Below are 24,257 nucleotides of genomic sequence, written 5' to 3'. Positions count from 1 at the left end.
TGAGTTGGTAAGTGATCAGAATGAATCTTCGGCTTGATTATATCTGAGAGAACCGTTCATGGAATTCAGGTGAACACTGCATGTGATTGAGAACATCTTTGTCGAAGATATCCGTCTGCCTGAAAAATCAAGTTAGTAATGTGAAATGTTTATGATGCATGTAAATGTGAGATATTCCCGGAGAAATATGCATGTGATGTTGTGTATGAATATGCGCATGATGCATGATGTATGATGTATGATGTATGAATATGAATATGTGATGTATGAATGTGATGTATGAATATGAATATGTGATGTATGAATGTGATGTATGAATATGCGCATGATGCTTCTAGTTGGAAAAATAAATTCCCACTAGTCATCTGGACATGAATGTATTGTGATCGTTGATGATCTTTTGTCTTGTTTGAGTACCCTCGGCTGGGGAAATTCTTTGAGAACCCTGGTATTCTGTTGAAGGATCTTTGAATATCTCTTGAGAATGAAAGGTAGCTGGAAGTTCTGATGCCCTTTCAAATGGGAATGAGGAAGATGCATAATCCTCCGATGCACTATCTGACCAAGTCCGGGTGCGGGGAACACACCTTCTGAAGATAGTAATCTGGAACAACCCTGCTGGGGGATAAGACTTCTTTTGAAGAGAAAATCTTTTTGAGGAATTTGCTGAGAAAGGCGCTCCTCTTGGGGATTTTCTTCTGATGGAATGATGTCCAGATAATTAGGACATTTCCTGAATGCTATTCCTGTTTTTCCTGGTAAACATCAATCATATTCAAATGCACATGTTCATTCAAAATCATCATTGGGACGCTTACGTATTTAAACAGAAAAAAGTGAAAATGGTGATTTTTGAGCCTAAGCTGCATTGATTTTTGAAAAAGAGCCATGATAGGCTGGTTAGCACAGGGAGACAACAATCCTAGAAGTAGGAAATTGTCAGAAAGTTTTGGAAAATATTTATGAAGATAAATAGCTATGTGAAAACGATCCCAGTCAAGTTACAACTCTGCTATTGCCAATCTGTCTTCGAGCATCTCATCCCTCACTTGTTGGAAGAAAGTGATTGGACTGATCGGTGTCTTTGAGGTGTTGAATCTTGATGGCGAGTAGGCAGCTGAACGGAACACAGTTGTATGATTCATTCCCTAACTTTTGCCTAGGCTGCCCTTTCAGGTTTTCAGCCTACCGGGATAGTATTTGTTTAGTCTCTAATTTTTGCCTGGACCGCCCTTTCGGGTTTTCAATCCACCGAGACGCTCATTTTTTTGCCTAAGTTGCCCTTTCAGGTTTTCAACTTAGCGAGCTGTTTTCTTTGTTTTTTTTTTCTTTTTAAGAGAAGTATTTTTTGACTATGTCAGCATTCACAGGGTGTGGGAAATCCTCGCCATCCATGGTGGTAAGCAACATGGCTCCGTCGGAGAATATTTTCTTGATTATGAATGGTCCCTCGTAGGTGGGAGTCCATTTGCCTCTGGGATCACCTTGTGGTAAGATGATGCGTTTGACAACCAAGCCACCAGTTTGGTATGCTTGACTTTTGACTTTTTTGTTGAAGGCTTTGATCATACGCTTTTGGTATAGCTGACCATGACAAATAGCTGCAAGCCTTTTCTCATCAATCAAGTTTATCTGGTCCAACCGTGTTTGAATCCAATCGTCTTCGTCTAGATTGGCTTCTTTCATAATCCTTAGGGAAGGAATCTGAATTTCAATTGGAAGAACTGCCTCCATACCATAGACTAAGGAAAATGGAGTTGCCCCTGTTGAAGTACGCGCAGATGTGCGATAACCATGAAGGGCAAAAGGCAACATCTCATGCCAGTCTTTGTAGGTTACTGTCATTTTTTGTATGATTTTCTTGATGTTCTTGTTGGCAGCTTCCATCGCACCGTTCATCTTTGGTCGATATGGAGAAGAATTATGATGTTTGATCTTGAACTGTGTGCAAAGTTCAGTAATCATTCTGTTGTTTAGATTTGTGCCATTGTCTGTGATAATCCGTTCAGGGATGCCATACCGACAAATGAGATTGTATTTGATGAACCGGGCCACCACATTCTTGGTAACAGAAGCAAATGAAGCTGCTTCTACCCACTTTGTGAAGTAGTCAATAGCGACCAGGATAAAGCGATGTCCGTTGGAGGCAGTAGGTTTGATTTCTCCAATCATATCAATACCCCACATTGCAAAAGGCCAAGGAGCCGTCAGGACGCTTAATGGAACTGGAGGTACATGTACTTTGTCAGCGTATATCTGGCATTTGTGACATGTTCGGGAGTGATGATGGCAGTCTGTTTCCATGGTAGACCAGTAATAACCTGCTCTCAGGATCTTTTTAGCCATTGTATGTCCACTGGAATGAGTACCGAAGGTACCATTGTGTATTTCTTCCATGATCTGTTCTGCTTCCTTCTTGTTTACACAGCGAAGTAAAGTCGAGTCATGGTTGCGCTTGTATAGGGTTCCATTGCTTAGAAAGAATTTGGCAGCAAATCTCCTTAGAAATTTTCTGTCGTTAATGGATGCCCCTTCAGGGTACTCCTGAGCTTCGAGATATCTTTTTACTTCATGGAACCATGGTTTTTCCTCGGTTCCTTCGGTATCGATCTCATTGCAATAGGATGGTTCATCTTGCCTGTAAATGGTGATCATAGGCGCCTCGTTGTCCCATCTGACTTTGAACATGGATGACATGGTAGCTAAAGCATCAGCTAGTTGATTTTCCTCGCGTGGGATGTGTTCGAAAGTGATTTCTTCGAAGTAAAGAATCAAACTCAGCACATATTCTTTGTAAGGAATTAGATTTGGGTGCTTCGTGTCCCATTCCCCTTTGACTTGGTAGATTACCAAGGCCGAGTCTCCGTAGACTTCCAGGAATTTGATTCTTAGATCGATTGCAGCTTTAAGACCCAGAATACATGCTTCGTATTCGGCTATATTGTTAGTGCAATTGAAGCATAATCTGGCAGTGAACGGTGTGTAACTTCCTGCGGGGGAAATGATTACAGCTCCGATGCCATTGCCAAGTGCATTAGAAGCTCCGTCAAAAACCATAGTCCACCGGGATCCTGGCTCGGGTCCTTCTTCTGGTCCTGATTGTTTGTAGTCATTGACTAGCATAATGTCTTCGTCTGGGAAGTCAAAGTTCAATGCTTGATAATCATCCACTGCTTGATGAGCCAGATGATCCGCTACCACACTTCCTTTGATTGCTTTTTGTGAAGTGTATTGAATGTCATATTCTGTTAAGATCATTTGCCATCTCGCTATTCTTCCAGAGAGAGCAGGTTTTTCGAACACGTATTTGATGGGATCCATCTTGGAGATTAGGAAAGTGGTGTGATTTAGCATGTACTGTCTTAGTCGGCGAGCTGCCCAAGCTAAGGCACAACAAGTTTTTTCGAGTAGTGAGTATCTTGTTTCACAATCGGTAAACTTTTTGCTAAGATAGTAGATTGCGTGCTCCTTTCGGCCGGATTCGTCATGTTGTCCTAGTACACACCCCATTGAGTCTTCTAACACAGTTAGGTACATTATCAGAGGTCTGCCTTCCACAGGTGGCAACAAGATTGGAGGTTTTTGGAGATATTCTTTGATTTTGTCAAAGGCTAACTGGCATTTGTCATTCCACCTTTCCACTTGATCTTTTTTCAACAGTTTGAAGATCGGCACACAAGTAGTAGTCATGTGGGCAATGAATCGGGCGATGTAATTTAGACGTCCCAAGAATCCTCTGACTTGTTTCTCGGTATGAGGTATAGGCATTTCTTGAATGGCTTTAACCTTGGCGGGATCAACCTCAATACCTTTGCTGCTGACGATGAAACCTAAGAGTTTGCCGGATCTTACTCCAAAGGTACACTTATTTGGGTTCAGTCGCAACTTGTATTTCTTGAGTCTGTCAAACAACTTGTGTAAATGACCCAAATGTTCTTCCTCGGTGTTGGATTTTGCAATCATGTCATCGACATACACCTCTATTTCTTGATGAATCATATCGTGAAATAGCGCTACCATTGCACGTTGATAGGTGGCTCCTGCGTTTTTCAGACCAAAGGGCATTACTTTGTAACAAAAGGTTCCCCAGGGTGTTGTGAAGGTTGTTTTTTCCATGTCTTCGGGTGCCATCTTGATTTGATTGTACCCTGAGAATCCGTCCATAAAGGAGAATACCTTGCATTGTGCGGTATTGTCAACCAGTACATCGATGTGTGGTAAAGGGAAATCATCTTTGGGGCTTGCCCGGTTCAGATCTCTGTAGTCCACGCACATTCTGACTTTCCCGTCTTTTTTAGGTACAGGCACGATGTTAGCTATCCAAGGAGGATAACTTACAACTTTTAGGAATCCGGCATTGAACTGTTTTTCAACCTCGTCTTTGATCTTTTTTGACATATCAGGCCTACTCCTTCGTAGTTTCTGTTTGACCGGAATGCTACCTTCTTTGATTGGTAGGTGATGAACTACGATGTCCGTGTCAAGGCCTGGCATATCCTCATAGGACCAGGCGAATATCTCGACGTAGTCTTGCAGCATTTGAATCAGTCTTTGTTTGACGCTGTGTTCTAAATCAGCCCCTATTTTGACTTCTTTCTTTTCTTCGTTGCTGCCCAAGTTGATGACCTCAATTGGCTCCTCGTGAGGCTGTATGGCCTTGTTTTCTTGTTCTAGCAGCCTTGCAAGTTCTCTTGGCACTTCACAATCTTCCTCACTTTCGTCCTCAGTTTGGTAGATCGGACTTTCAAAGTCATGACGGGCAATAGCAGAATCGTTGTTGACTGGATCCAGAGTGTATGTGAATCTGCATGTTAATTATGTGAGTATGTGTGAAGAAAAAACATAGCTATTAGAAAGCGAAGAAAGAAGGAAAAAGGATCACAAAATTTAAATATGCAAGCGTCCCATGATTTTATTGAATGCACATGATCATGATATGATAAGCCCTTATAGAAGGACCAGTGTGCTAAGGCACACGGCTTTTCAAGCTCATGGTTCGATTGTTCAGGAACCATCTTTATCTTTGCACAATATACACAAAGAAAACAGGAAATGGCATTTACTCCTGGTCAAAGGAGATCACGTCCTCAGCTTTCCAGTTGTTCAATCCACTGTTGTGAGCAGGGGGTATCCAGCTGTTCCAGTTGCAGTTGTCTTTTTCATCTTCCACAGCATTGATTTCATTAGTGGGAAAATGAGCCGGTGATCCTTCGGGATAAGGGATATACTCTGCTGGATACGAGAGCCCAGGCTGAGATATCTCTGTTGGCTGAGCGAGATGCTCGATAAGGCCGTCCCATGCAGTCGGGATGATGTTTTGAATAGAGACTTGTGCATCTTGAGGAGTGTATGCTGACAGAAAGCAACCCTCGTTATTTGGTATTTCCCTGGCTTCTTCGAAAGCGAAATTGTCATCGTACTGTTCATCCCATCCAGTTGGGACAATGTCCTCCATGGCAATTTGTGAGCTCGGAGGAGCGGAATATTTCACCATATAGTCATATTTGCCGCTGGGTTCTCCTAGCGTGTCCCATACTTCTTTGGGTGGATTTTGATATTGCTCAGTGACGGGACTTGTAAAAATTTGATCATTTCCAATTTGATCACCCCATCCAGTCGGGGTAAGGTCTTCCATAGCAATATAGGAATTTTGAGGTGTGATATACTGATAGTTATACCCGCCGTTTGGTTCTCCCACAGCATCCCACATTCCCATGGAAATGGGTGGAATCTCATCTGGATATGGCTGAATGATATGGTTCATGAACACTCCTTCATCTTCAATAGCGTTTACTTCTTGGCTGACGAAGTGTGACATTAATCCTCCAGAACGAGGACTTTGATCATTCTTTTGATTTTTGCTATCATAGCCCAGGCCTAGCTTGTCAGATTTGTAGGGTATATCGGGAAGCTGTCCCCATACTGTGCAATCACCCTGTTCAATCATGGTTTTGGCATCTTTGAGAGAAGCCATAGTTGTAGTTGGAGTAGCAGGAATATGCTTGGTGGTAGAGACATCTGGAGAGACCACCTCAAATGATTGGCATGGAGTTTCGATGAATTCGTCCTCCAACTCAACATATTTGGAATTGCTTAGGTGACTAACCACATATTCCTCTTCGCCATAGACTGTGACAATCTTTCCTTTTACTGGATATTTTAACTTCTGATGCAGGGTAGAAGTTACAGCGTTTGCCCCATGTATCCAAGGGCGTCCAAGTAAACAGGAGTAGGCTGGGTGAATTTCCATTACGTAAAAGATAGAATCAAAGATTTGAGAACCCACTCTGATTGGGAGATTCACTTTTCCGTATACCGTTCTGGTTGACCCGTCAAAGGCTCTTACCACAACATCACTTGGTTGTAACACAATTCCTTCGAAGTCAAGCTTTTCTAGTACTGTTTTCGGTAACACGTTCAGAGAAGAACCGTTATCTACTAGCACATGAGATAGAGTGGTGCCATTACATTCAATGGAGATATGTAAGGCTTTGTTGTGATTTTTTCCAGCAGGGGTTAGATCCACATCGGAGAAACCGAGACCATTGCTCACGGTTAGATTGGCAACACAATTCTCAAATTGGTCGACTGAGATCTCTTGAGGCACATGCGCAGCTTTCAGGAACTTCATCAGAGCTTTGGCATGAGCTTCTGAATATTTTAGCAGAGATAGCATTGAGATTTTTGAAGCAGTGTGCCCCAGTTGCTCAACAATATTGTAATCACTCTTGCAGATGATTTTCAATATTTCCTCCATTTCTTGCTTTGATGGATCCTCAGCAGTGATCTCCACCGGGGTTTGAACTTGTTCAACTTGTGGCTCTTTGCCTCGAGCGTTGACATTTTGATTAGGAACTGTGACTCGGACTGGACCAGCAGCAACATTTGGAGAAATTTCTGGTGAAAAGATTCTTCCACTTCTCGTGATCTTGCTGGTACCCACAATATTACCCACAGTTGGAGTAGTTAACTTTGCGGTCTCTTCAGTCGAGGTACCCTGCTTAACTCCATGAACGTAAACATTAGCGTTGTATCCCCATGGGACAGCTTTGTCTGAGGAGTATGGAAATGGAGTTGGACTAGCAATGACTACTGATGCCACTTTGAGTGTAGCAGAAATTTTGAATGGAGCCTTGGCAGAGATTTTGAATGGTAAGCTGGATATCACTGAGGCATCCTCTATTCTTATCCCGTTTGCAAAGACTTCGCACAGCACGTCCATAGAAGGGAGCCTCTCAAACATAATGATACGGCGATCCATCCATTTTTGAATTCCCATCCTCAGATTTTCACAACCATTGGGCAGGCATGAGCAATAAAAGCAGTCGGGGTCACACCCTGGAAAGTAACCAGCTCGGATTAGCTTTCCTTTGACTTCGCAGAGTGGAGTTGATAATTCGTTCACATCATAGATGTAAACAGTGTCCAGGATAGCGTTGACAGTTTTGTCATGCTTTGGCATAGGTGCTGTGATGACATTTGGAGTTTCTGGAGGATCGAACTCAATTTCACCAGCATCGATCATATCTTGTATTTTATTTTTCAAGGCCCAGCAGTGATCTGCGTCATGTCCTGGACAGTTTGAGTGATAGGCACATGTCGCATCAGGGCGATAATTCGGAGAGGAAGTGTTGACATTCTTTGGAGGACCTCTTAAGGTGATCAGATCTGCTTTTAGCAAGTGCTGCAATGCCTGAGAGATTGGCATGTTGATTTTGGTGAAATTTCTTCTTGGTGCATCTGGTCGATGCGTGTATTTTGGCTGTTGATCTTTTGGAGGTGCAGATGCGGAGATCAGAACTGCCCCTACAGATTGATGCTGCTCACTTTTGCGACTTTTCTGAATTTGTGTTGCATTGACCTCATTTCTCCCGCTGATGGGCCTTTTTGTAGTACCAGAGGAGGAACCTATTTGAATTTTTCCATTTTGAATGCCACTTTCGACACGTTCTCCGGTCAGTATCAGGTCAGTGAAACCTGATGATGAACTTCCCAGCAAATGGCTATAGAAAGGGCCAGTTAAAGTGCCCATGAACATGTCGACTAGTTCGCGATCAGATAAGGGTGGTTGAACCCTTCCAGCCATATCTCTCCACTTTTGTGCATATCCTTTGAAACTTTCTTTTGGTCCCATAGACATGCCCCTTAGTTGAGTACGGGTTGGCGCAAGATCAGCATTGTATTGGTACTGTTTGTAAAAAGCAGCAGCTAATTCTTCCCAAGTATGAACCTTGGTATTTTCCAGCTGATAGTACCACTCGAGTTGTGTACCCGACAGACTTTCTTGGAAGAAGTGAATCCACAGTTTGTTATCTGTTGTATGAGGTTGTATCTTCCTCACATAGGATCTCAGATGTAGTTTCGGGCAAGAAACTCCATCATATTTTGCAAAGACAGGAACTTTGAATTTTGGAGGGATAACAATATCCGAGATGAGCCCTAGATCATTGAAATCTAAGCCAGGTATTTTTTGTATCTCCATAGCTTTCATACGGTCTTCCAGCTGTTGGTATTTTTCATTATCCGGTTCGTCCCCAGAATGATCATTTTCTTCATTTGAAGAGAGAGAGGGTTTAGCAGAACCCTGGTTGCTTTGATTGTCTTCTTGTTCATCATCACCGACTGTTTCAGGGATCGGTGGCTTTTTGAACTTTTTGACTGGAATTTTGATCTTTCTTCTCAGGTGACTCACACCTACAGATCCTTTGGGCTTCTTTTTCTTCTTGATTATCAGGGCTTTCAGTTCTTGCTGCCCCTTTGCCAGTTCCAGAATTGCCACTTGAACTTGGGCATTATGTGCTTCGAGATTCTTGATGCTCATTTCAGATTCCATCTCTTCTGACTGAAATAAACAGCGAGAAGATGAGAAATCCGTCATGTGAACCTGTTATGCAATGTGTATGACTGGATGCCATGTGTATGAAATGTATATGCAATGTATATGAATGCAATGTATGAAATGTATATGCAATGCATGAAGTGAAATGTGTGTGCAATGTTTCAAGGATCTTAGAGTTTAGATTTGTTAAAGAAGAAACAAACGTTAGTTAATCAATTCATTTCTTTTTTTTTTTGCTTCTTTTTTCTTTGCCTCATTTGGGCTTACAAGACAGAAATAAAATAAATGATCCTTCAGGTCTCCCGTGGACGCTTTCTCTTTGCCCCCAGGAATGTGTTGATCTGCTGTTCTTCTTGAAGCTGTCCGGTGAGCTCCAATATCCTTCTCTCATAGTCTTGACAGTATGATTTGAAGGTGTCTCTTTCCTCTTTGAGTTGAACCCAAGATTTTTGCAACTCTTCTAGGTCAGTTGGCATGTCCGGGTGTAAAATAACTTGAGGTTCATATCCTTCGACCTCTGGTTCAATAGTCACAGGTAGAACATCAGGATATGGCATAAGGAGTTTCTGAGCATGAGTGCGGACCCATCTGAGGTAGGGTTCCATAGGAATAGAATTCCATTGCCCCAGAGTTTTGCTTTCTATTCTATAGACACTGCCCCATGCATGTATGAACCTTCGTCGGTGTCTATGAGAATCATTCTCGTAATCAAACACAATGCCATGGATAATCATGTCATGAGGACCGTTGTTCCTTGCATATCCGAATTGGCGTAGAGCTAAAGAGGGATTGTAAGTGATGCCTCCTTTGATGCCAAGGAGTGGCACATTAGGGTACTCTCCACAATGATCAATGATAGTAATGTCTCTTTGAAAGAAGTTGTTCCAACGGATATCTGAATGAGACAAAGACATAATCCTGTGAGACCATTGCATTCTTTGTTCATTTCTCAACACTGATCGGGGAAGATGAAATGTAAACCACCTAGCCAGTAGTGGTATACAGCACATGAGAGTTCCTCGTTTCTTCATGGTACGAGTGTGTAGAGAATGTAGAATGTCTCCCAGCAATGTTGGTACCTGGGTTGCGGATTAGGAAAAGGTTGATGATGTGTACACTTATGAACTGGTCGGGATTAGGGAATAAAACCAACCCATAGATCAAAAGTGCCATAACTTCCTCAAAAGCTGGATAACTTTTGTTTTCTAGCAGTAGTCGAGCCTTTTCCAATAAGAACTTGGCAAGTAAACCCTTAACTCCACTCTTTGTTTCCCAATTGGACTCGATTTCTGATTTTCGCAGATGTAAAGCAGCAGCAATGACTTCAGGTTTTGGAATCCTTTCTAAACCAGTGAAAGGTAATTGATTTCGAACAGGCAATCCCATTAGTTCAGAGAATTCTTCCAAAGTGGGTACCAACTGGTAATCAGGAAAGGTAAAGCAATGATGTTCAGGGTCAAAGAACTGGAACAGGACCCGTATCATGTCTTCTTCAAATTTTGAGGTAACCAAATGGAGTAGGTGACCATGCCTTTCAGTGAATTGAACATTCCTGGGGAATTCTGACACTAAGTCTTTTAGTTCAGATGGTACCGTTGAGATGTTGATTCGGATGTAATCTTTGGTGGCGGGAGCCATTACCTGCAAAAACAAAGGTAAACTCTTTGATCCTTGAAGTGTTTGGTGCAAAAATGATATGCTTATGATGCAAACATGTGGCACACAAAAACAAATCAAACAATAGCCTTAGGTTTAAAGGCTTGCATGGAGCTGATAGGTGATACCCTCCCCACTGAAGTTGAGTTGGTTAAAACCTGTCCTAGAATAGTATTCGGGTTCTATGATCCTTGGAAGTAACATCTCAATGCGGCGCTCGAGCGGCCGATCAAAATATTCCTCGAGGATAACTAACTTCGATCAATTTCAAAGCTAGCCACTTAATAGGCCACAAGTCAAGTTCAACTAAAAAGGTTCTAAGACAAATTAGTGTTTAATGACATTTCGGAAGCCTAATATACTCCTTGATCGTTTTCAAGGGACATCAGTATAAACCAAAGTATCGCACTAACGATGACTACCAGATCAACCGTATCGGTACATGCCGTACAGTTTCCTTGGTCTATTGTCATATACTTAAGGTATCTCGAGATTCGGGTTAGAATCTTTCACACAAGCAAAATACCCAAACAAACCTTTGAAAAATAGAGCAATCAAGTCAAACAATTGAAAACATCGAAGTGATCTATTCTCTTAAGGTAACCCCTTTTGAAAACATTTTGTTTTTTGAAAGTAAATCCCCAGCAGAGTCGCCAGTTCTGTGGACCTCCGATTTTTTAATCCCGGGCCATACCTCTGTTCTGGAGAGATACGTGAACTGACTCTTTTTTATCGCTTAATGCTTTCGCATTTTTGAAAATTCACAGAGTCGCCACCGACCTTTTATTTTATCCAATTAAGGAAAGGTTTATAAAAGAAACAGAAAAAAGACCTTTGAGAAATTCTGGGTAAGGGGGTAGGTTATACAAAGGGAAGGTGTTAGCACCCTTTGTATCCATGGTTATCCATGGGCTCTTAAGTTTGCTTAGCTCACTTGTTTTTCGATCACTTTTCAATTGCTCTGAAATTGCTCATATGTGGTTTCAAATACCTTTGTAATTTGAATTTTGTAATGATCCGTGTGTGGATGTATACAAAATGCTTGTTTATCTTTCGAAAGATGTTTTGAAAAGAACGTTAACTTTGTAATAACCCGTGTTTGGATGTATACAAAGTATTGTCTTTTGGAAAGTTTTGAAAAAACAACAGTGTATGAGAATTTTGTTTGTTTTGATTTGAGCAAGCAAACTAGGAGATCTACCCTGAGTTGTAAGGTCTTTATCCTATTTCCTTTAAAAATCTATCCTTTCACCGGATATAAACGCAAGGTTCGATTTTGTACTCAAAATAGTGGAATTTTGACTTTGATTTTGAAAAGAATGAGAAGGGATTTACCTTAAGAGGTGCAAGTGTGATTGTGATTGGATTCAGATATTTTATCTTTGAAGTTAGTGATCTAACGGTTCAATTTTATCTTTGACATACACGCAGTTTATATTTGCTGGAAAGTAAAATGCGGAAATGTAAAGTGCGGAAAGTAAATCTACGCTATTACATCGATTGTGCAGGAAACGTAAACTAGCCTATTTACATGAATTTGACATCCTATACATTTATCTAGGAATTTAAATTGCAAGGAAAATAAAAAGCCTGTTTTTGGATTTTTTATGATTGATTTTAATTATAATTAATGCATGATTAATTAAATTAAAATGAAGCAAAAAGATGAAAATAGATTTAAACCTAAAAATTAAGTTTAAAATATGTACAAAATATTTGTCAATTAATTTTAAAACAAAACTAATTTTTTTGGAATTTTTGGAATTGATTTAAGTTAATTAAAACATAATTATGTAAATAATTATACAAATAAGTAAAACTTAAAAAGAAAATTATTCAAAATATGTACAAAATTAGTTTATAATATATAAACAATATTTTATATAAAGAACAAATTTTTTTATGATTTTTTGATTGGTTAGAATAATTAAAAAGCAAATATATAAATATATACTAATTAATTATGCAAAATATTAAAATTTTGAAGAAAAATAAAATATTTTTATTTCAGAAAATAATATATTATTTTAGAAGTCTAAAAATATTTTTTGTGTATTTTTTGAATTTTTAAAACTATTTTTAATTAATTTAACAAAGAAATTAAAAATAAAATAGAAAATAAAATAGAAAATAAAAGGATACTGATCCTGTGTGGTTTGATTGAGGGAGTATGATGTGCACGCGTGATCTGGAGCGTTGGATGACTCATTAAATGAAATCAAGTGGTCCAGAAATTGAGGCTCATGGGACACGTTGCACCTGCAAAGCACAGAATTAGAGGAAAATTTAAAAAAGGTACGCGCGCTGCTGAACCAATGAGGGGGAGACACCTCATCGTCTTCAACCTTCAGCCAGGGGTTTTTACAGCGCTTTTATGAAACATGCGCTGTAATTGATGAACCTCAAACCTGCAAAATAGCGAATAGGGGTAAACGTGCAGAGAAATTTGGCGCGAGGATACCATTCAATTCGTCTGATCCATACGAACCTAATGGTGCTATTTAGAACTTGTAATTTGGCCTAATTTTGAAAGCCCTAATTTTGAAGCTATGAACCCTAAAATGGTAGTTTCGTTTATACGTGTCCAAACTTCAATTAAGTTTCCAGAAATGATCTACACTTCAAACCAAACTTAATAGTATGTCTACATCTTGTTAAACATGTGTGAATAACCAGATACGAATTGATTTTAGTTTGAACAAATTTGGACCTGTATAGCTCGATTCAGTGAGCTTCAAGGCTTGTAACTGATTGGGATAGTTTCAGTGATGTTCAAGGAAGGTGTATGAATGCTTAGTTTGTATTGAAATGGACTGAAATTACAAATTCGAATTTGAGTTTTCTTTGAATTTTTTTCAAGTGATTACAAGTGTTATGAGCTTATGTATGCTTCTGAACTTGCCTCCTTTTTGTTACTGAACTATGATAGCTTATTTATAAGCATTGAGTGCTTACAATTGAAGCTAAGAAGTGTCTTTAGTTGCCTTTGTTGAAACTTTGGTTTTTTAATATTAAAAACCTTGAATTCTTGACCAAGTCATCTTGCCTTCAATGCACCTGCCTTGCCCTTCAATTCTCTGCAGAAAGATGAAGATTCTTTGAGGTGAGTCATGCTTGATTTGTAAGCTAACCATTATCCATGCATTTTCCTTTTAATTTTAATCTTAAAGTAAGATAAAATCATGCCAAAAATGGATAAAAAAAGGTGTGGGCTTAGTCTTGGTCGTGGGAGGCCCATAACATCATGGAAATGATGTTTGAATGCTGAAAACTTGGCCCCATTTGGAAAAAATACATTTTTGAGCAATGTTGATTTCATGTATTTTCCCAAAATTTAGCCAACTTCAACAAGGTGTAAATCCTTCAATTTTTGTCATATGAAGGAGATCTTGCACTTTTTGGAAACCTCAAAGAGTCCTCTAACCAATGCCTTTGGTCTCATGTCAAAATGATTTTTGATGCTCCTTGTGTGTCCTTTTGAAAAAAGTGTCTTTTTGTTGACTTTGAAAATGACCTGTAATGTCTTTGGTCATATTTTTCAAATGGTGAATCCAATGACCATGGGATCAATGGCATTTGAAAGATAATTGAATTTCCTTCAAGATGAGCTTTGGTTTGAATTTTTTGGATGAAGGATGAGAGAGTTATGATCAGTCAAAGTTGAGTTGACTTTTCAGGCAAAAACCCTAATTTTGAATCTTAGAGTTTTGTTGATTTTTGATCTTTCCTTGATGAATTATGATCATCCAATGATCAAATGATGAATCCTTTGACATAATATGGACTTTGACAAAAAATTTCATTTTTGACTGTCTGTTGACTTTTTTGGTCAAACGGGTCGTCTGTTGACTGTTTGAGCTGTTGACGGTGCGTCTGAGTGAATTGAAGTTTGAAAATTTGTATGATGGTACTTTGAGATATATGGATGTGTATAAAATCCATTTGAGCTCTCAAAAACCTGTTGCTCCTGTAAAAACAAGAAAAACCCTGATTAGGGACTGTTTGTGTAGGAGACAGTTAAACGTACCTGATTTTTTTGTGTGCAGTGTTGAGTTTCTGCTAATCGCGTGATATTCAGAAGACTTCTAGCACAAAAGATCTTGGAATTTTGAATTGTGAAAGATTGATTTGATTGATGGTACAAAACACTGAGAATTGTACTGCCAGCAGTTTGGCTGTCGACTGACTGTTCAGGTAGCAGTTAGAGTGAAAAATCAACAGTCAAAGTTAATTTTGTTTTTTTTGTTTTTGTTTTTGTTTTATGTGAAAAATGAAAGTTTATTTACATGACCTGTTAAAAACATTGACATAATAAATAACTAATATTTACGGTATGCGGGCAAAATTACCGATAATAACCCTGAAAATCATTTAATGCACAGAAATAGGAATATTTGACTGGCAGAAAACACACAAAATATTATCTTAGTAATTAAGCAATATTATGACAAATAGTACAACATTTAATACTGACAGTACAAATATCACATACTATATTGAACAGTACGACGAATAAACGGTACATTTAAGAAATAAGAAATACGGCAAATTTTAAGAATGACGATTAATGACCCATGCTATGAACAATAACATGTAGATGATTGGGAGTGCAACCATTGCAGGTCCACACTCTTCAGGACTATGCAGGCAGAAGAAAGTCATGATCACCGTAGCAATGGTGATGACTGTAAGAAACAGTGTCTCTATCCACTTTGCCATTCTTGTCAGGGAAGAAGAGAAAATAGATATGAGGTAGGAATTTGAAAGATGAGTTGGAATTTGATGTGAGATTTTATGGAAGAAAATGAGAGGTATTTATAGAATGGAAAGAAGGATAGAGACGTTGGGGAATGATGTGATTCCGAACAAAAGGAAAATTTGAGTGGAAGTAAGATTTGAAAGAAAGTGGATGATAGTGTTGGGAAAAAGAGAGATTTGATTTTTGAAAAAGAGATTTGAAAAGATTTTTGAAAATAATGGAATATAGTACAAAAACTAGTGGGAAACAAAAGATAATAATAATCTACTTGTTACCAGTACAGTCTGAGTTTCCTGATTCTGCGCCTGCAAAAAGATTTAACTCTGTACCAATTGTGTCAGTACTATTTATCTGTAAATAAATAAATAGCATGTGTGAAGTAATAAACAGTATTTGGCGTTTGCGTAAGAATAAATTCAACTGCAGGCCAATTTACTGTATAAGAAAAATTCTAAAAACTAAGTGTTTCATATGTTAGGATATTTGTTGAAATAATCCATAATTATATGAGACTTTTAATTTTCAGATTGGAGTTTTCTTGAAAAATATGTGGGCAAATTTTGGGGTATAACATATTGTAATATGGTATGTGCAGTGTTGTAAGTCTATTTTTCTCCTTTCAGGCGCCAAGATTCTTCTATTGGATTTGGAGCACCTGTACGTGCAAAGATGAGAGCCGGCAGTATCATAGAGGCAGCTGTTGCATCATTCTTATGCAGTCAAGGACTGTAGATGCACCTATTAGGGGAGAAGAGAAGAGTCCAGAAGTGGTTCCTTTAGAACCTATGTTATCTTCTGGACAAAAGGAAGAATATCCCAAAACACCTACTGTAGAAAATGGGATTGAAAACAATCTTGTATTATCTCGACATGTTGCTCCGAGTGTATGTGAACTTGCCTTAATATTTTATGCTTGAATATATATTTTGCTTATAGTTTTAATAACGCCTCATCATATAATATCATATATTTTGCTTATGACAGTATATATGCTTGAAAAATTCTAAAGATTTGATTGATTTGTTTATGTATAGCTGCTCTTAAAAGAGCAAACTTTGATGCATCACTTGTTCAAGAAGTATATTTTGGGAATGTTCTTAGTGCAAATCTAGGACAAGCTGCTCTTGGAGCTGGAACTCCCAATACTGTTGTATGCACTACAATCAAATATGGGAGATTGTGCTGAAATTATTGCTGAAAAGTATGCCTTAACAAGAGAAGAACAGGTATTTTATTTTATAGGAGTAGCCTACTCAAGGCACACTGTTTTGATATACTCTTACCATGGTGGGGAGGAAGTACGACATCACTTGGAGGTATGTACACATACGTATAGTGAACATTTTTAACATTTTCTTTACTTATTTTAGTTTTAATTTATGAATCCTTGCAATTGCTTGCCAACATTTGATTATGTTTTGGTAATTTAATACATCATTGAAACAATGGTTATGAACGAAAGTAAATGAAATTTTTGGTAATTTACTTTCATTGGTTAAAAAAGTAAATGAAAGTTTTGGTTAATTTGATTATTATTCAGTTTTGGTACTCCACATACCTCTAATTCTCTAATTTCATATTCCTTTATTCTCTGTCTTCTGATCTAAAAACAAGCTGTAATATTAGTGTTGTCATGAAAAATGAAGCATGTATTGTCTTTAGAAAAATATTATATCAAATAATCTATGTATGGTTTGTATTGCAAGTGTGTGGTTGCATTTACTTCTGATATAATATTTTTTATAACAAAACACTCACTTGTTAGGATTATGAAACAATTGCTGCTCATTTTTCTGTCTGATATTGCTATTGCAGAGAATTTCAATACTCAGTTTAATGTATTGCTCTGAACGGTGAATGCTATTTATTAGTCCCTACATAATTGGTGAATAATGTTTGGGATGATGCTGCTCTTAAATTTTATGTGCAGGTAGTGATGATTATTAGTCAAATTCATATATGGTGTTTCTTATTTTAATTGTAAGTTATAATGCTGAGGTTGTTTGGTTGCATAAATGAATTGTAAGTTATTTTAATTGTAAGTTATTTAGATTCTTAATGTTTGGGATTTGACCTTAATGTTAATTTGCTTGTAATTAATTAGATTCTAATCATCAATATTATTGTTAATTATATATATATATATATAATGGCATTTATGTAATGATACAGAAATAAACCGTGGCAAGATAAATGGTTTAGAAAGCATAATATATAACAACGGTTTTAAATATGTGGTCATAACCAAACCGTGGCTATATCTTGAACTAATACTGTGTTGTAAACGTTAAAATGAAACCGTGGCTTTACCATATAGCCACAGTTTTTAAGTCATGGCAAGTACAAACCGCGGCCTTAGTCAAGCTACCTAAACCGTGGCCTAAAAAAGCCACGGTTGTAAAAAAGGCGTGGTCTATACCAAAAAACCGTGGACTTTACTTTGGGCCACGGCCGTATACTCCACAGTTGGATTTCCGTGGCCAAACCGTGGCCTAAGTGTTACGCCACGGTTATTTTGCATATAGCCTCGGTTTTCTGGGCGTGGCAGGAGGCCTTTTTTCCTGTAGTGAGAGTTGAGTACCCCTTGTGCTCGTGTTAATTCAATTTTGTTGCTTATAAAAAAATAAAATAAAATGATGATCGTGTTTATGAAATTACCAGATTCTGAAATTTGAAATCTCCCTCAAAGCCATGAGCATGTTCTTCTTCTCACCACTTTAGTTCTATAGAAAGAATGTATGAATTTTGTGACCTTGATTACAATGTATGAGCCTGTTATTTATACTAGTATATTAATAATCGTCTTCGACAATTGTGATTTTAGATATGAGGGACGCGTGTCATTAACACTTCAATTTTTGAGAGACGCATGTCATTAAAACATCAAATTTACTTAGATATAAGGCAACAAACTTCAATTTTTATACATATTCATAATTGTACTGAGTATGTGTCATTAAAATCTGAAAATGTTTACCCAAATGCCACAAATATGAAGCTAAAATACTACATTGTCACACTTTGAAATTTTTTTTTTCCAAAATGCCACCTTTTTATGTGGTGATTTGGCTAAGGGGTGGACGAATACCAAAATTTTTTCCCAGTTAGGGTTCGGCCAGGGGTTGGCTGACCTTGAACAGGTTTTTTTTTTTTGAATTATTAAATGATTTATTTGATTTTTTAATATTAATAATTATTTATTTAAACTATTAAATGATTAAAATATTATAATAAAAAAATAAATGCAATAATAATTTTTTTTCTAATGACATAAACAATTTACAAGAAAAAAAGCCTGGTTTTGGCTTTTGCTGGACTTTATGACCCCCTGTGTAATAGATGGTGAGTTTCTTGTTCCGCAAACCCTTGTCGTATTGTGGATCATCGTTTGGTGGAGGTGGAGGTTGCCTTTGTGGAGATTCATCGCTTGACAGATATTCGTCATGCTGCGATGAACTGTCGCCCATTACGAAAGTCAATTATTCCGCAGTTGGAGGCGGTAAATTAAGAAATTCATTATCAATAAGTTGAATGTTGAGGAGTGGTTGATTCAACGATGCAAAGGGAGATTACCTTTATACTGCTATTGCTAGTTTACCTTTTCAAGTGTTGTACGATTTTCTAAGTGTCTTGTGCCAATTTTAATGTTTTGCCCCTTGGCTAAAATGGAAAACCACTAATTAATAAAGGACATATTCAATAGTTGTACTATTATGTGAACTTTTACACTCCTGTCTAATATTTTATTGGGTCATGCTAACATGTGCCCTAAAAACATTATAATTAAAAAAATTAAATATAATTAAATATAATAAAGTTATATTTCAAGTTTCGACCAATTGAATTCACGTGTTCTAAAAAAATATTTTTATAAATAATTTATTAACTAGTGTCATTGGGGCACATGTTAGGTTTTTCCTATTTTTTAATTTTCTTTTTAGTAAGTAGTTGCATTTTACCAAAATATTTTTTATTTATAATTTTATAAATCTTATTTCAATCAACAGTTATACTATAATAAAGTAGAGGAGCCGTATTTGAAATAAATTCTTATATAAATAATAAATAGATAATTAAGTTTTATTTTCAGATATTTTTTTCAATATTTTTCAACTTATCGTTTTAATTTTATTTGATTATATTATGACACATTTATTGTTTTTGTTTTAATTATTAACTTAGATTTTCAAATTTAAAAATTAGAAAACTTAAAAAATAAAAAAAATAGTTGAATTTTTTAGTCCGACGATAAAGATAAAAAGAATTGAAAATTTTATAATCGAATGAAAAATATATTAAGTAAAATCAATTAGAATAATAAATAAATAAATAATTTTGAATATAATAAAATAGACACTTCTACTAGGCAAACTCATTTAGAAAAAAAAAATTTAACTTTTAAATTCTCCAATAAAATCAAAAAATAAATTTAAAGTAAAATATGATAGTTATATTTTAATACTTTATAATTATTTGACTTTTAATTTGGTCTTAAACTTCCATGTCAATAACATGCAGCATAAAATATTTCTTTGGGTTTAATTGTAACTAAATAATCATTTAAAGTCTAGTGCAATTGTACCATAAGTTATAAAGAAACATAAAATGAGAAATAACGTGACCAAAAGTATTTGTATTATATCATGTTTAAACAAAACCTAAAATATTTCTTCCATTACAAACTTACAATCAAACATGATTTATATGTCATTTCATCTATTCCACACACATCTAAAACCTCATGCCAAGATATCTAATAAATCCTCGTACCTCAAATCCATAAGGTCTTCTCATCTTTCTCCCTCCAAGAGAAAATGGAAAAATTGGATCATTTGGAAGTGACTACTCTTCTACATTATGGGATTGGGAAATGTATGGAAGAGATTTGAGAGCTTGCCATAAAAGAACCATACTCCTATCGGTCAAGAAACTGCAATGCGGTTCATTACCGAAAAGCGAGTAGGTTTTGGTTGGAATATCTTCCTCCTATGAAGATAATGTTTAGATTGATGCTTAATTATTCGGAGTCGAAATGCCTTTAACGAGATATTCTCCTTGAGAGATATGGTCATCCACGAGCGGTCCAAATTAGGATAATCCGACTTGGAGGAGGTAGAAGAAGATAATGGCGGTGTCACCACAACACTCGGCGACTTCTTGTGCTTGCTACACCGGAACGAGCCAGGATGATTGGTCGGCGAGCACATGCACGTTGGAGTAGGCTTTGTTTGGAATGTCTCCGACATATAAAGATCATTTTTAGAATGATCCTTAATTATTTGGAGGACAATTGCCTTCAACGAGTATTTCGCCTTGGCGGATATGGCTATCGGCGAGCGATCCAAATTATGATTATCCGGCTTGGAAGAGGTAGAAGATGTCGGCACAACCACCACAACACGCGGAGACTTCTTGTGCTTGCTACACCTGAACGAGCCAGGATGATTGGTTGGCGAGCACATGCACATGCGTTGGTTTGTGTGGGAAGGAGTCATGGAAGAAGCATTTCTTAAGGCCATTGAGAGAAATTGAGGGAGTATATATGTAAAACATATACTAAGAAATTAAGAGACTAGTCAAAATAACATTATATATGTACAAGAAGTTTGTAGTTTGAGGTTGAGAAGGTTGCTTGATAGAGTATTGATTATGTTATATTAGGTAAACTCATTGATTGGCTTTTGTTTGAGCAGGAATTCTTACTATATTTGATGGTTGCTCGAGCAATTTTATAGGAACTTATTGGCCATCCTTCTAACACAACTTTTAACATCAAAATTTGACATCATTAGTACACTTTATTTATACCGTAATTTTTTTTAAATATTTTTGCAATGTTTTTAAAACAAAAAATTTATAGTTTTATATCAAAAGAATTTTTTAAAGAAATATAAAGAATTAATTTGTAACAAAATTATTAAATTGTTTCATTAACCAACTTGATTACTTCATTAATCATATAAATTATATAATATTAACCACTTATTTTATCTATAACATATTAATCATTTTATATACTTTGCTAACCAACAAATTGCAAAGTATTAATCACTGGTTTTAAATAATTGCATATAAGCAAGCAGTGCATTATGTAAAATAGATGGTTAATAATATTTATTTTGTTGACTATTAGTGAGAGTGGTCAATGAGGTTCAGATAAAATAAATTGTTAATTACATATTTTTGTTAATGAGAATAGAGACTTGTTAGATGCCCCTATCTTTTTTATTTATTTTTAGATAAAAAAAAGTGATATCATCATAGTTGTTTAACCAACCATTTTGATATATTTTTTTAAATTTTAAATGTCTAAAACCTAACGTTTTTTTTTTATAAGATCACATTAAAATCAATCATATATCACCACAGTTTTTTAATCAAATCGTTGTTGTGATATATTTTTTATTTTTAAAATTTTTAAATGATTAAACCTGACTTTTTTTTAATAAATTTTTATTAAGTCTTCCATATATCACAACGGTTGTTGTATAATACCGTGATAGAACGACTTATTCATTTAAAGAAAACACAACTAGCTAGCTTGTCTCTTCAGTTGAATTTTCATCCCTTATGAAATAACACCATTTTCATCCCTGGCAAAATAACGCCATTTTCAACCCTAACGAAAAAAACCATTTTCAACACTAATGTAGCAACACCGTTTTCAACCCTAACGAAACAACATCATTTGCAGCCAACAACACCCTTTTCATCGAACTTCATCGTTCTAGGCTTACATACTGTCGAGGTGGAAGACGACACCAACTTCATCGTTCTTACCTTACGCACCGTCGAAGAAGAAGACAAAGAATCTTTCAACATTTTATTACTTATTCATCACGTTTCCAGTATGTAAAAGTTAGTAAACTTCATTTCCAATATGTTTATTTTGATGATGATGATGATATGCTTTATGACTATGTTTTTCCATTGTGCTTGTGTTTATGATCATAAATACACCACTTCCGATGGTGTTGTTGTTTATGTATTTATTGTTGTTGATGATGCCATTGTGTTGATGATGCATTCGTTGTTGATGATGCCATTGTGTTGATGATGATGCCATTGTTGTTGATGATTCCATTGTTGTTGATGTCATTGTGTTGATGATGCCATTGTTTTTGATATATGATGCCATTGTTGTTGAGATGCTAATATTATTGTTGACGATGCCAATATTGTTATTGATGCCATAATGTCTTAATGTTGAAATAGCTAGTATACTTGTGTGGCGGGGAAAATCTTGAAGGATAGAAAAACACTTAGAAAGGGGGGGGGGGGTTTGAATAAGTGTAGCTTTAAAACTTGTAAGATAAAAACTATTTTCACAATGATTTTTATCCCGGTTAATTGTTAACTAAACTACTTCAGTCCACCCCCTTGGAGTGATTTACCTCACCTGAGGATTTAATCCACTAATCACACGAGATTACAATGGTTTTCCACTTAGCCAACCGCTAAGTCTTCTGGAGTATACTGATCACAACTTGATCACTCTAGGAACAATCTGCTTAGATACCTTCTAAGAGTTTCTAGAGTATACTGATCAACAACCTGTTCACTCTAGTTCTTACAACTTAATGTAAACAAATTCTTTTAAGAGTTACAATGCTTCTTATAAAGCTATTATCACAACTGTGATTTTATCTTAAGTTTAAGCCTAAATCTCACTAAGATATTACAACAGCAATGTAGTGAGTTTGATGATGAAGTTTGAGAGCTTTTGAATTTGACAGCGGATCTGTATAATGCGCAAGTGTTGTATTCAGAATTCGTAACGTAGCTTCTCATCAGAACTTCATATTTATAGGCGCTTGAGAAGATGACCGTTGGGAGCATTTAATGCTTTGCGTATTCCGTACAACATTGCATTTAATGTTTCACTCTTTTGTCAACTACCTCGAGCCTTGCTTTCGCTGTGTCTACTGACGTTGCCTTTAATAGCTTCTAACGTTCCTTTTGTCAGTCAGCGTAGCCTGCCATCTTGTACTTGCTTCTGATCTGATGTTTGTGTAAACAACGTTTGAATATCATCAGAGTCAAACAGCTTGGTGCAGAGCATCTTCTTGTCTTCTAACCTTGAAGTGCTTCTGAGCGTGATACCATGAGAACTTCAGTGCTTCTGCTTCTGATCTCAAGTTCTTCTGATGCTTCCATAGACCCATGTTCTGATTCTGCTTGACCATCTTCTGATGTCTTGCCAGACCATGTTCTGATGTTGCATGCTGAACCTTCTGAGTCAGTGCTTCTTGCGCTGATTTTGTGCATACTCTTTATATAATTCCTAAAATGGAAATTGCATAGTATTAGAGTACCACATTATCTCATACAAAATTCATATGCTTGTTATCATCAAAACTAAGAATATTGATCAGAACAAATCTTGTTCTAACAAATCTGAGATCAAAGCCATTGGTTGACTTGACTCATTATTTCAGTGAAAGTCACCATCACGCTTTATTGTTTCCAAAGGAAATAGGAAAAGAACGAAATAAAATTCAAAGTTTGTTTTTAAAACAAAAAGAGATCTTAGGTACGGGTGTTGATTATACAAGGGGAAGGTTTTAAGCACCCCTCATATATGTGGTAGTCCACAGGATCCTTTTTGAAAATCTGTGTTTAAAGGATATTGTGTGCGAAAGAAAATGGTTTGTTTTATTTTAAAATAAGCTCGACAAGACATTACATCTTGTGCCTACATACCTCCTCGGTGCAATGGAGAAGTCAGAGCTAATGTAGTTCCACTTAAAAAGGAAGATGTTTAAAAAGGAATAAACACTTTATCATCGTAGGAGAGAATACTCAACAATTAATCTTAAACATCAGAACAGATGGATTCTTTGCATCACAAATGAAAAAAGGGCTCCAACTTGGATAAAATCAACAAGTATGCCACTAGCTCTCTCACGTGGAAAAGATTCCATCATATCAATCAATATCAAAATCGTGGGGTATCGTAACTCACTACAACAATTAATCGTGTCTAAACTTTTGAAAGAAAGC

General features: G+C 36.7%; 1 protein-coding gene and 1 long non-coding RNA gene across 2 annotated transcripts; one reads left to right on the top strand and one right to left on the bottom strand.

Moving 5' to 3' along the window:
- The first annotated feature begins 15,863 nt into the window (after positions 1-15,863).
- LOC131603733 (uncharacterized) lies at positions 15,864-17,264 on the top strand. Its single transcript, XR_009284485.1, has 3 exons — positions 15,864-16,138; positions 16,289-16,570; positions 17,185-17,264. It is a non-coding gene; the product is annotated as an uncharacterized LOC131603733 (long non-coding RNA).
- Positions 17,265-19,872: 2,608 nt separating this feature from the next.
- Positions 19,873-20,793, bottom strand: LOC131603725 (uncharacterized). The gene has a single exon (XM_058876147.1). The coding sequence runs from the start codon at positions 20,771-20,773 to the stop codon at positions 20,177-20,179; it is 597 nt and encodes a 198-aa protein (XP_058732130.1). The 5' UTR covers positions 20,774-20,793; the 3' UTR covers positions 19,873-20,176.
- Between the last annotated feature and the right edge of the window lie 3,464 nt (positions 20,794-24,257).

The sequence above is a fragment of the Vicia villosa genome, linkage group LG1, assembly GCF_029867415.1.
Source record: "Vicia villosa cultivar HV-30 ecotype Madison, WI linkage group LG1, Vvil1.0, whole genome shotgun sequence".
Classification (NCBI taxonomy): domain Eukaryota; kingdom Viridiplantae; phylum Streptophyta; class Magnoliopsida; order Fabales; family Fabaceae; genus Vicia; species Vicia villosa.
This window is presented reverse-complemented; position numbering and strand designations above follow the sequence as displayed.

Coding starts and splice junctions, on each gene's coding strand:
- LOC131603725 (XM_058876147.1), bottom strand. CDS start 20,773: ATGGCCTTAAGAAATGCTTCTTCCATGACTCCTTCCCACACAAACCAA.